General features: G+C 55.0%; 1 protein-coding gene across 4 annotated transcripts in view; it reads right to left on the minus strand.

The window, feature by feature from the left end:
* The window catches only part of WSCD1 (WSC domain containing 1), a 33,263-nt gene that overhangs the window by 20,052 nt on the left and 839 nt on the right, over positions 1-12,372 (minus strand). For 2 of the 4 annotated variants that reach the window (XM_005669148.4, XM_084985543.1), the window contains exons 2-4: positions 8,181-8,295; positions 7,666-7,850; positions 2,881-3,002 (exon numbers count right to left, since the gene is read on the minus strand). In XM_005669148.4, coding sequence (XP_005669205.1) covers positions 2,881-3,002; positions 7,666-7,850; positions 8,181-8,295 — 422 coding nt within the window. Of the gene's footprint in view, positions 1-2,880; positions 3,003-3,576; positions 5,452-7,665; positions 7,851-8,180; positions 8,296-12,372 lie in introns of those variants that run through there. The other 2 variants (XM_084985544.1, XM_084985542.1) reach the window with 2 other exon arrangements.

Genomic DNA, 12,372 nt, shown 5'->3' on the forward strand with positions numbered 1-12,372 from the left:
CAGCAACCTGGATTTGTGCCGGTCCCTAAGAAAGGCTGGATACAGGAGTTGAAGGGATTCGACTCCTTTTACAACTGTTCTTGTACCCTCCGGAGGCGGACCTGGGCGGAGGCTCAATTTCTCCCGCTCTAGCCCCCTACGCTGTGCGTGAGGGCAGAGTGTCGTTTTATCTCTGTACAGGGCACATTTGATCTGATTCCCTTCGGGCAGGATACTTTATTTGCACGGGGAACGGGTTACATGGAGGTGGGGAGAGGAACGGGTGACACTCCTTCTCCACCAGGCTGATCAAGGTGGGGGAAGGGGCCCTACAATGAGTCATAGCCAGAGGCTTTGGGGTTTAATCTCCTTGAAGGGGACTTGAAGCCTTTAACAAAGCTGTGTGTCTGTAACCACAAGGCGGAATTCTCGGGGGCCTCGGGGGCCGCCCCAGGGGAGGTGTCCCCAGAATGCTGAGGCATCTATGTGGCTTTGAAGCCATCCTCCCCAAAAGAATAGTCACAAGGGTGCCTTGCTCCTGTCTCACACATCACGGGTGGGGGTGTCAAATGAACACAACCTTGACCTTGACCGAGGGCACCCTGGCAAAGTTCACCCGCAAGACAAGGACACGGAGCCTTTGACCCAGCATCTCCTGGGAATTTCACCCAGGGGGTCCACCACCGACACACACCGGCCCACCAACCAGGACAGTCACTGCAGCCTCGGTCGTAAGAGCAAAAGACTGGAAACCATCTAAATGCTTAACAGCAGGGCGCTGGTTAAATAAATTATAGGACATCCGTGTAACGGACTAAAAGGAGGAAAAGCGCTTTCCGTGCCCATGTGGAGCAATCTCTAAGGCTGTCACAGGAAAGGAGTGCGGGGCAGGGTGGTGTGTGTGGCTTGATTCCATTGGTGGGGTTTGCAGAGGCCTCATGACTCTGCAAAGGAACCACCGCTTGAACATGCTCAGAATCGCTCTGAGAGTAGATGCAGAGGTCAGGCCCTGTCAGCTGCATCCGAGGAAGCACCCAGGAGTGAGAGGAAGACTTTGGTGTCTTTGTACTGAGTCACCTCCACACCCTTTGGTGTCTTTGTACTGCGTCCATCCCTGTGAGCAGGTTGGCTATTGAAAATAATTTAAAGCGCCGGAGACGCCCAGCCATGATGCTGCCACTCCCTTTCATTTCTTTTCCTGTCGTCTCCTCCTCGACCACAACCACTCACCCACCTTTCCCCTCCCCCACTGATGTCACACCCAGAGCAGTGGCATAAAACGCACGGGTGGTGGTGTCAAGAGTGGGATGGAAAGCCAGGCGCTCCGGGTGGGGCTGCTCTGCAGCATGCAGGGCTCAGACCACCCACCCTCACTAGCGACCACTGGCGCCCCGCACACAGGAGGATGTGTGTTGCCTGGGGAGGCTGGCCTTCAGCAGAGCTGGACCAGCTGGGTTCCTCTGGTTCCGGTGGGGGGAGGCCTCCAGGGAGCTGCGCTGAACTGCAGGTGGGAAGGAAGCCCAGACGGGCAGCTTGCCCCTGGCTGTTCCAGCTCCACTCCCTCCAGCCCCCAGAGGCCCGGAGAGGGGAGGAAGCCTGCAAAATGACAAATGGTCTTTGGGAGCCCTGATGCCCGACAGTGGGCCCTGACGCCTTGGCCTCGGCTCCGGAAACGCTGGAGACTTAAGAGAGCCACTTCAAAGCCTGAGCTTATGCGAGAGGAAAATGCACACGAAAAAGGCTTTGTCTCCCCCCCATGCACACGCCCCAAGAGAAGCCTCTCAAGAGGGCTGAGAGCAGGGAAGCAGAGGGAGGGCGGCTCCCAGGTGGGTGGGGGCCCCCCGTGGGGGGCTGGCTCCTCTGTGTCCAGCCCCCCCAGCAGGCTACCGAGCTCGGTGGAGGTCCAAGCCTGGCTGCCCCCTTCCTGGCTCCGTGACCTCAGGCCAGATGCCCAAGTTCTCTGTTTCCTCACCTGCAGAAATGCAGGTCACCACATCATCTACCCCACGTGCTTGTCCAGAGGACTAAACAGGTTAACACCTGTCAAGTGGGAAGAGTACCTAGCATGGAATCAATGATCAGTACCTGTGAGCTACTTCGCTAACTAACCATCATCATCACCATTGCCAAGGCCCTCCTCTCTCCTACCCCGTCTGTCACACTGCCAGCCTATCACAGTCCCATCAACCCCAGCACATCAGGGCAGCCCCCAAGCCCCAGCCTCCCCCGACCCCCATCTCTAGGGCTGCAGCATCTGGCCCAGTCTGGAGATCGCAGGACTCTAGCCCTGGGTGGCAAAGCTCTGTGGGTGGCCTGGTGGTCCCCTTCACATCCCACCCAGGTCCTGCCTCTTGCAAGTGCCATCTGGCCTTGACCCACATTTCCCACCCTAGAGCTGACAGGCAATGCAGGGACAGTGGCCCTTGGTGCCCAGCCCGGCCCCTGCACAGGCTCGCACTCCACTCCTCAGCCCAGGCTGAGCCAGGGGTACGTGAGTGACTACAGCTCTCGACATCGGAGTCATGGCCCAAGGCTGTCAGTGCAAATAACAGAAAATCCATCAGCTTTCCCCAAGTCCCAAGCCAGCATCTTCCTGCTTCCAAACCAAGTCAATTTAACATCTGACATGCGTGCCAAGCGCTCACGTTGGGAAAGGCAGGATTCTTTCAGCTTTACAACCTTCACCGACGGTTCCCCGCCCGGCCTCGGATCACGGCGCTAGCAGGATCCCTGCTGGCATCCTCTGTGACGCTGCCAAGTCGCCCGCCACCTCCCTCCTCGGCTCCCACCCAGGCTCTGAGAACAGACATCTGCAGCCCGGCCCGGGCCCCTGCCCCCTCTCCGAGACCACGCGTGCGGGACGGTTAAAGGACAGGGCTGTGAAATCAGAATTGCTCTTACTTTCTGGGAACAGAACCCCGAGCACGTCTCCACTGTCACGTTGGCCTGTACCAGGGAGTCGGCGAAGGCATGTGTGACATTCCCTGGCAGTCGGAAGCAGCCCCGGTACGTGACAGTCCTCCCTGCAGAGAAGGAAATGCAGTTCTGGTGAGAAGTGGTGGCCGCCGTTCGGAGTCACAGGGGGAAACGGTGGCTTTGGGAACAGGTGCACGTATGCTCAGAAGAGGCAGATTTCGATTCAGAGGTGCAAACTGCCCGGACAGGCTACAGTCAAGTCAAGCTCCTGAGAGAAACCTTGGGCCCCAGACCCTTGGTCTCCCAGGGACGCCAATGAGGGACCTCTGGCCTGAAACTGCTGAACTCACATCTTGCTTCTCCCGCCAGCTCTCGGGGGACAGGCCTGTCCTTTCTCCCTCCCTCCCTCCCTTCCCTCCTTCTTTCCACAAATCTGGAGTGTGCATCCATTATCTGCTAGAGGTTGCACTAGGTGACCCATTCTGGAACATTCTGTCCTATCCACACACACACACAAAGCAAAGCAGATGTGGAAATCTGAACTTCTGCCACAGTCTCTTGCTGTGCCATCAAGTCACACCACCCTTTGCTTTCTCTCTGATCTTGAACTCCCACCAAATTCCAGGAAACTCCTCAAGCCCGTGGTGCACGCGAAACCCCCTGCCAAGTTGTTCTCCAGACCTTCTGGTGGAAAAGTCCAGCTTCCTAGTTGGCTTCCTTGGTGCGGAACAAACCTTCTGGAATGTTCCAGTACCAACTGCTCTATTTCTTCCAGACTCATCAGAGTTTCTCCAGGAGGCGCCCTGCCTCTCAGCCCATGCTCCTTTGAACACAGCATCTCCTGGGCTCTCAGCATCTCTCCCGGTCCTCTCCGCCTGCCACACCTTGTCAGCCAGCACCATGGTGGGAGGGCTCTCTCTGGGCAAAACTGCAAAGCAGGACCAACATCCAGTTGGCCGTGGCCAACTGTGGATATCAGGGCACAGGTGGAGGACAGCAGACTGCTGCTGGGAAAACAGTCGAGGCCAAGCATCCTCAGGCCTGGGATCAAGTCCTGGCACTGCCAGGGGCTCGGGCAGCAGCCTGGGCATGTCTCGGACTCAGAGACTCCGCTCCCTCACCTCCATAATGCCCGGCAGCCAGAGCTGTTCTGAGGTGCAACGTACCCCCATCTGCCAGCCCCCGGCGCAGCTATGCTGCCCACAGCCTCCTGCCCTAACTTCTGTAAGGGGTGGTGATGGCTCGTGCTGGGCTCCCAGAACTCCGTCCTATCCTGTGGCATGACCAGGCTCCAGAAGAACAAAATACTGACATGGACAGGGCTGTGGTCCTTGGTCAGCTGCGCTGGGGGTGGGACCAGGGAGACAGACTGCGGGGCACGTGGCAAGAGAGGGTGAGCAGGACAGGTGGGCTGGCTGGGGTGCTGGGGTGCTGGGGAGTGTTTCAGTGAGCACCTCCTGTAGCCAGGGCAGGGGGAAGCTGCATCTGGTTCACCTCTGGGATGCCCACACCCAGCCCTGACCCTGACACACAGCAGGTGCCCAATAAGTGCTGACTGAATGAAGGAGCTGGATGCAGTGGGGCAGATGGAGGGTGGGCAGCATGAGCTGTAACAGGTCAGTGCTACCAGACACTGCTGGAGATGGACCATCAGCTGCCTCTAGACTTCAGAGCTGTGACAGTCGGGGAAGAGGCTGTCATCTAGCACAGTCCGTTCCACACCCCCTGCTCCCAGACGAGAGCCCCAGGGCCACTCAGGGCAGAAGGATGCCTCCAGGGTGGAGCTACTGATGACCTGCTCGGCACCTCCCCCAGTCCCAACCCCGGGAGCACATTCATGGGTCTCACTCCTTCTGAGAGCTCCCTGCTAGTGAGAAGCTGATATTTCAGCTACAGGGTCACCTGGTCACCTCTTGACAAAGAGAGGTGAGCGGGCAGGCAAAGGCCAGCCGCATGGGCTCCATGGTCTGCCGGAAGGGGTGGCTTTTAAACTATTTCAACACGAACCATGATATCCGGTCTAGAGGACTCGGGATCTGAGGCTGGCGGGAATGATTGGGCCATCTGACCCTAAACCAGCAGGCACTCTGAAGCCAGATACGGATCACTAAGAGTCAGTGGCTGAGCGGGCAGGAGGAGCTGGCAGAGCAGCCTGGAACCCACACACAGACCTGATCCTCCTGGCGGGCAAGGGTGAGGGTCAAGGCAGGGGGGAAGGAGGTAATATTTTTACAATTCAGGAAAATGAAAGGTCCAAAAAGCCACCTTGAAGCAGTTGGGTCCTCAGAAAGCCCACGTGGATGCCCAGGTGACAGAGTGGGACTTGAGACGTCCATGTACCATGGCAAGACCCTAGCACAGAGCAGGTGTCCATGAGCAAATGGCCTCATTAGTGAATCTGTAAAGAGTGTGTTGTCAGCATCTCCCCCCCGTCCCCATCCCCCCATCTGAGGAGCCCTTATTCCCAGACACATCCTGTCTGAATACAGGAAGCACCTCAGCAGCCTAGCTGGGCGGGTCTGAGCACTGAGCCACTGCCCCCATCACTCTGACCCCACAGACAGTGGCTGGGGTTGGCTCTGAGGTTCACCCATGCTTCTCAGAGCTGGGCTTCTGTACCACCTGGCAAACTCACTCGCCACTAAGAAAGCTCTCCCAGAAACCAGGGCTCTTCTGGAGCCCCAGTCCACGGCCAGAGGTTGGTTGAGTTCATGAGTTGAGGATCCCAGATGCTGGGCTGTGCCTCCACCATCTGAGGTCCCACTCTTGCCAGTAGCGGGGGGCAGGGGTGGGGTTGGGGGGTGGTCTCCCAGCTCTGACTCCTCCCCAGCCTGGCTCCTCCCACTCAGGAAGAGGACGGCCCCTCAAAGGTGCAAATACACACAGCCACATAATTTTACAAAAAAGCATTTTGTAATTATGTTAAGTGGATTCAGGGCTTGTTGTCTTGTAATGAAGACAAACTGAGTTTCGCATGCATCCAGCTGGGCCCCCTTCAGTTGTCACCTCTACTTAAAAAAATTTTTTATGGAAATATAGTTAATTTACAGTGTTTCAGGTATACAGGAAAGTGATTCAGTTATCAGATAGTTTTCCATTGCAGGTTATTACAAGATACTGAATATTGTACCCTATGTGTCATCTCTGTTTTTTGTTTTGTTTGGGGGGGTTGTTTTGTTTTTTTCTGGCTGCGCCTGCAGCATGTCGAAGTGCCCGGGCTAGGGGTCAATTCAGAGCTGCAGCTGCAGGCCTACACCAGAGCCACAGCAATGCTGGATCTGAGCCACGTCTGCAACCTATGCCACAGCTTGCCGAAATGCTGGATCCTTAACCCACTGAGTGAGGCCAGGGATCAAACCCATGTCCTCACAGAGACAACATTAGGTTCCCAATCCGGTGAGCCACAATGGGAACGCCTCATCTCTGATAGCACTTTCAGGTGAAATTCTGGGAGACTCAGTCTTGCTGTTTGATCCATTAGCTTACTCTCCCTCGTGGTTGATTAATTCCTCCTGAGTTCTGTAAGTCTGAATTGTAAACTCATCTTCAGTGAGAATTTACCCACGGGAACTCTTTACACCTGGGTTGGTGGCCCAGCTCCCAAGAGAGATTTTTGCATTTGCCTCTGTGGGTACCCCTGAGGTGGCGCAGAGCCAGTTTTCACGTTAGAGCTTTCAGTACCAAGCAAATAGCATAAATCTGAACCACACCACTCATACAAACACCAACCTGCAATTATAAATGCTTAGGTTATAAATTTTTAGAAAGGAGTTCCCACTGTGGCTCAGCAGTAATGAACCCGATTAGCATCCATGAGGATGTGGGTTTGATCCCTGGCCTCGCTCAGTGGGTTAAGGATCCAGTGTTGCTGTGAGCTGTGGTGCAGGTCGCAGAAGTGGCTTGGATCCCACATTGCTGTGGCTGTGGTGTAGGCCGGCAGCTACAGCTCCAATTCAACCCCTAGCCTGGGAACTTCCATAGGCTGTGGGCAAGGCCCTTAACCCCAAAAAAAAAAAAAAAAATTCTTAGGAAATCTTTTCAATTGAACCTCAGGTCAAAACAGACAAGTTTTTCTCTCTGAACTGGCAGGTGGTTCTTTTTTTAATCTAAAACTTCAAATCGAATCAAATTCAAAAATCTGACTTTATGCAGCGATTTCAATTCAATTCCCTCCCCTGACAGGCTCAGAGCCTCCTTTTCTGTCCTCCATAGATGCTAACGCCGTGTGGCTGCCAAGACCAGCGGCTTCCCCCTGCAGATTCCCAGGGCTTCACAGCATCCTCTCTGACCCTCACCTCGCCACCGAGATTCCTAGTTCCTGCTTCATTCCTGGAGCCAGGGATTTCCTTATTTTCTTGTTAGTTCAGCCATGCATTTAAAACAACATTTGTTCAATTTCACCCAGCATTTCTAGATGTTTTCTAGCTAGGAAACTTTTAGACCATCTGGTCTGCCCTGTTGCTAGAAATTGAAGTCTGCCTCTGCACTCTACAAAACAGACTGGAACTCAGAGAGGGGAAGCAAGCTGCCTGAGGCCACACAGCACGGGAGACACACGCAGGCCCAGGACCTCCCTCAGGGGACAAGGAAATATGTGCCTGTCATGAACTCAAGCAGCCTTCGGCAGACCCTAACCCCACTCCTCGCCAGGAGCCTTTCAGGAAGGGGAAGCGCGGGTTCTGGGCCATGTAGTTTGGATGAGGGGCTGCGGATGCGGGAGCGGAGGCAGAGCAGGGGACAGACAGAGCTCAGGGAGGTGGGCACACTCACGCTTCCGCGAGCTGGGCTGCAGCTCCTCCACGCGGTACACGGAGAGCCGGCCCACACCCCCGCACACAGAGCTCTTCTCCCCTTTGCACTCGTGGTTACACTCCTCTGGCCCGACGCTCACCACTGGGAGCCGGTTCCCACAGTAGCACTCAGCCCCCGCCTCCAAGCCGGCATAAAGGTAGGACCTGCGGGGAGAGCGGGGCGGGGTGAGTCCCGACCTTGACCCAGAGCTCTGGATCAAAGCTCGGCAGCTGGGTGTGGGGCCAGGATAAGGCGGGGTCCCTGGCACAGCAGGACAAGAACATGGGTCTCCTGACACCCAGCCCAGAGCTCCTTCCATAACCCCTGCCACCTCTTTGCTCCTGACAACTGGGATCTGATGATTTGAGCTCTAAGTACACTATGACAGCCAACTGGCAGCTGAACTATCACCTCAGGGGACACCACTCCCACTTTCTGGCACTCACCCTTAACCCCATTTCCAGCGGACTTGTCGGTCAGGGGCCCACACTTACCGCTCAGCGCACGCATCCTGGCAGTGGGGGACGGTCATCTTTCTCAAGTCGAAAAACACGGCCCCCTTCAGAGTCCTCTCCTGGCCATTGTCACTGAAGCACCCCACGTATGTGCCTGCGGGCGGGGAGGCACAGCAGAGACTGAAGTCCCTGAAAGAGGCAGGGTCCTAGCCCTGGGCCCACCCTGGCTAAGGCGCTTCCCGGAGAAGCCCAGGGATGAGGCTGTGGTCCAATCTGAAGTGCTTCTGGACACTTCCACCTGTTTTCTTCCTGCCCCTTTTCTCAGTTCATGGCCACTGTCCCCCCAAGACACCCTGTCAGGAGCCTGGCATCGGCCAGAATACAACTTTTTTCTGCTGGTCCAGGCACATCCCTGGAAAGGGACACTGGGGGACAAGACTCCACAAAGCCGCGGCAATGTTGACTCAACTGTGCACATGCCAGTGGGAACCTATAACAGCCCTGCCCTGCCACACCAAGAGAGATGCCCAGAGAAGCCTGGAGATGAGTTCCCTGATGGCTCAGTGGGTTAAGGATCTGGAGTTGTCACTGCTCCAGGTTTGATCCCTGGCCCAGGAACTTCCTCATGCCGTAGGCATGGCCCAAAACACGAAACTAATTAAACAAACAAAAACCCTGGAGACCTTGCGTACTAAACAAGTGCATTAGTGTGTAAATGTCACATGCACTTCGGCGTGCTGAAGGAACTGTGCAAACACACTGCCACACGGTCCCAGCTGGAAACATACACCCACGACAGCTGTGCCAAGATCCAGATTGGGCACCTGTGATAAAGATGCCCATCCCCCGGGGAATGGCTGTGCTCAGCTCACCCAAAGCCCCCCCACAGCCTGTCGGCTCCCAGAGGGCTTCTTGGGGAGTGACCATCCCACCTGCCAGAGAGGGGCTCCCTGATCAGCCGAGACTGCCTTTGACTCTTGCCAAGAACCTGGCCCAAAACAGAGGCTCAGGGCCACCTGCTGAGGGACCTGGAGGAGGGGGTCTGTGGCCTCATTTTCTGCAGCCCAGATCCACAGCGGTTTTCCCGGGTGTGAACACCACACTTCAATCTGGACTGAATCATTTCAACATTCTGTGCCTCGGTTTCCTCCGCTGCCCAATGGTCAATGACCCCTCTCCACCCAAGCTCATTTCTCCCACCCTCTGTTCCCTCTTGGCTCCTTCCGTGTCACTATGGCCTCTCCTTTCTGTGGACTGTCACACTGAGTGTCTGAAACACTTGCCGTCTCCCAGATCCTCGTCATTAACTGTTGTAGTTAAAAATCAGGTATACCTGTGTGTCCTGTCTCTGTACCACAACTTCAGGTTCGTTGAGGGCAAGGAACACACCCTCTCCTTAGCTGGGGACTCACCAGGGTCAGGCACGATGCCAGTGGTGGGTTAGAGCTGCTAAACCCCACGTGGACATCCGGTGAGGGCGCGAGAGTGGGAGCAGAGAGCCCTAAAGACAAGGAGGGGCAAGGCTGTTGGCTACACAACCTGCCATTCCCAGGCCGAGGTCAAGAAAGGCAAGGCCATGGAAGACGACCGAGATGGCAGGAGTCAGGGCTCCCTGCTGGGCCAGGAATGGTTGAAGACCCGGAGGCCTCAGATTAGAGAACACCGGGGTTGCAGAGAGAGCCATGGGTACCTGCTTCCATGTCTGCCACAGGGTCTTGACCCTTGGTGGCCATGGACCTCTCCAGGCCACCGTCACCAGGGATGCCCATAAGCACACACGTGGCCACACCCAGGATCCGTACGTGGACACAGGCTCCGCCCCTCTACTCGGGATCCCAGATACCCAGGCCCTACAAGCATCTCCCTCTCTCTTTACGAAGGCTCAGGACGACCAAGGCCAGAGAGCTTTCACCCAGATAAGTGAGCATCAATCATTCTCCTCGGCCCACCAACTAAGTAGAAAAAAACTAGTATCTGAGAAATTTCTGATGTGTGTTGCTCAGCAAAGAAGAAATTCTATTACAGCTTTCAAGCAGACATCCAGAACACAGGCTCAGGGGTTGTGAAACATTTATCAGTGTTGATGGGAAATTAACCAGAAAGTTCTAAAAGTGCCTGGGCTCAAGACCCCTGAAGGCTGAGACCGGCACGCAGATGTTTGGGGGGGAAGCTGGCGGCAGGGGCAGGAGGGCACACCTTTGGGAACAGGCTGACTTAGATTCAAATCCAGGCTCCACTACTATCTGGCTGTGTGACCTGGAACGCGTCACCACCTTTTTCTGAGCCTCCACTTTCCCATCTGCTCAATGGGCATGGGGTCCCGTGGAACTCATGGAGTGCTTGTGAGAATTCCACGAGATAGCATGGAAAGCATCTGATGCACAGAGTACAGGTTCAGTGGCGACTGGTTTCATTGGCAATATATCAGTATTAATGGTAAACATTTTTAGACAGCGCTACTTCCCTGAAATGCAGATCCTTCCTCATTAAAACGGTGATGGCACCGCTGACATCATAGGGCTGTTTGGAGATTAAATTAAATGAGATAACAGATGTACATCCAGGCAGAACAATGCTTGGCACATAACAGATGCTCAGATAAGTAATAGCTATTATTATTCTGATCCTACACTCTAACCTGGGGCCAAGGGTGATGATAGCTCCGTAAATATTAGTTGAACACGTTAATAAGAGAGAAAGAAATAGTTTCAAGCAGTCGGGCTGGGGTTCTTCAAAGACAAGAGGTGGCTATCCAGCTACTGGCTGGCCCTTGGGTGGAAATGACCAGCTGGAGGGGACACCCATGGCAGGCTTGCCCTGTCTCAGTTTGGAGCGAGGTCCTGAGATGCAGACACTTCCCCCTCTGTTTGGAGGAGATGAGCCCCTTTTCCTAGAAAAATAATGAATGGTTTTTCTAACTCCCTGACACAGGCGAAAATGTGCAAAAAAAAAAAAAAAAAAAAAAAGAAAGAAAGAAAGGACTTCCCAGGACGCATGGGGACATATTCTGAGGAGGATTTATTACTTTCGGCTGAAATGGAGGCGATGCATTATTGTCTGTGACTCCGCATCTGTTCATTTGCACATCAAAATGGACAGGCCGTGAGGCTATTAACGATGGCTTTGGAGATATTGGAATGTCTTTGGAAATTACTATCAATAAAAAACAAACTGGCTATGGAGAAGTTACTATTTTTCCCCCAGTAAACTTACTGACATTTTATTCCATTATGGATGTTGTCCAAGGTATAATGAAATGCCCAGTGATGGATGGGGCCTCCTGCAGCTTCCGCGGCTGCCGGATCCCCTCGCAGGAGGATGGCGGGCTGCCCGGCCTCAAAGAGACGCCCTCTTTGTCTGCAGCCCCAGCAGCTGTCCCAAGGGCTGGCCAGTGGGCCACTTTCCACCAGCGAGGCCTGCCTGGCTGTACAGGGCCCAAGGAGCCCCCAGAGGGCGAGGGGGCTCCCAGACGGTTCTCGGGCCAGTGCCTGTCTCTCCCCATTTTCTCTGAAGATCTCCAGCCAGGGGACACCACAGCCCCTCAGGGTGCAAATTCTTCCTGCAATCCTGGCAGCTATCCAAATACTGAAAAACCTGTGGAGGGCACCAACCCGTCAGAACTGTCACCATTCAACACCAGAACCTGACCGGTCCTGCTCCACCAGGCACTAACCCTTCACGCCAGGCTTGGTGGTCACTGGGGAGGGTCAGCCAGAGTATAGAGGCCACTTGGGGGCTCAGGGCAGAAACCGCTGGTGTATCTACAATGGGTGACAACCTGTCCTGTTTAATCTCATCACAATCTCTTCAGCTTTCACTGCAGCCCCTTCCATTGCTTCTTTAAGTGAGGACTTAAGTAAGCAGTGCCTGCTGGAGTTTAGGATGTGGTAAGTCCGAGAGAGCCTGAGAATATACCCTTGTGACAAGCTCCCAGGGGGTGCTGAGGCTGCTGGGCTGAGACCCCACTTTGCAAAACGCTGCTCTGTGTTATCACATTCACTCCTTGCTGCAGCCCTGGGGCAGGAAACTCGACCTTGATTTCCGAGGGACCTGGAGAAGTTAGGTGACGTGGTCATGCCACAAGTTTGGGGCTGAGCCAGGATTCAAGCTGAGGTCTGTCTCGGCTCTAAGATGCTCACACATCTCAACCTCCAGCCAAGTGTGAGCCGAGCTGGGGGGTGAGCAAAACTCAAAGGGCTTCCCCTCCCAGGCCCTTCTCCTCTGCAGAGCC

The sequence above is a fragment of the Sus scrofa genome, chromosome 12 (genome assembly GCF_054392235.1).
Source record: "Sus scrofa isolate SSC_HxYL_T2T_F1_AM1 chromosome 12, Sscrofa_HxYL_maternal_Yorkshire_Landrace_v2.0, whole genome shotgun sequence".
NCBI lineage: Eukaryota > Metazoa > Chordata > Mammalia > Artiodactyla > Suidae > Sus > Sus scrofa.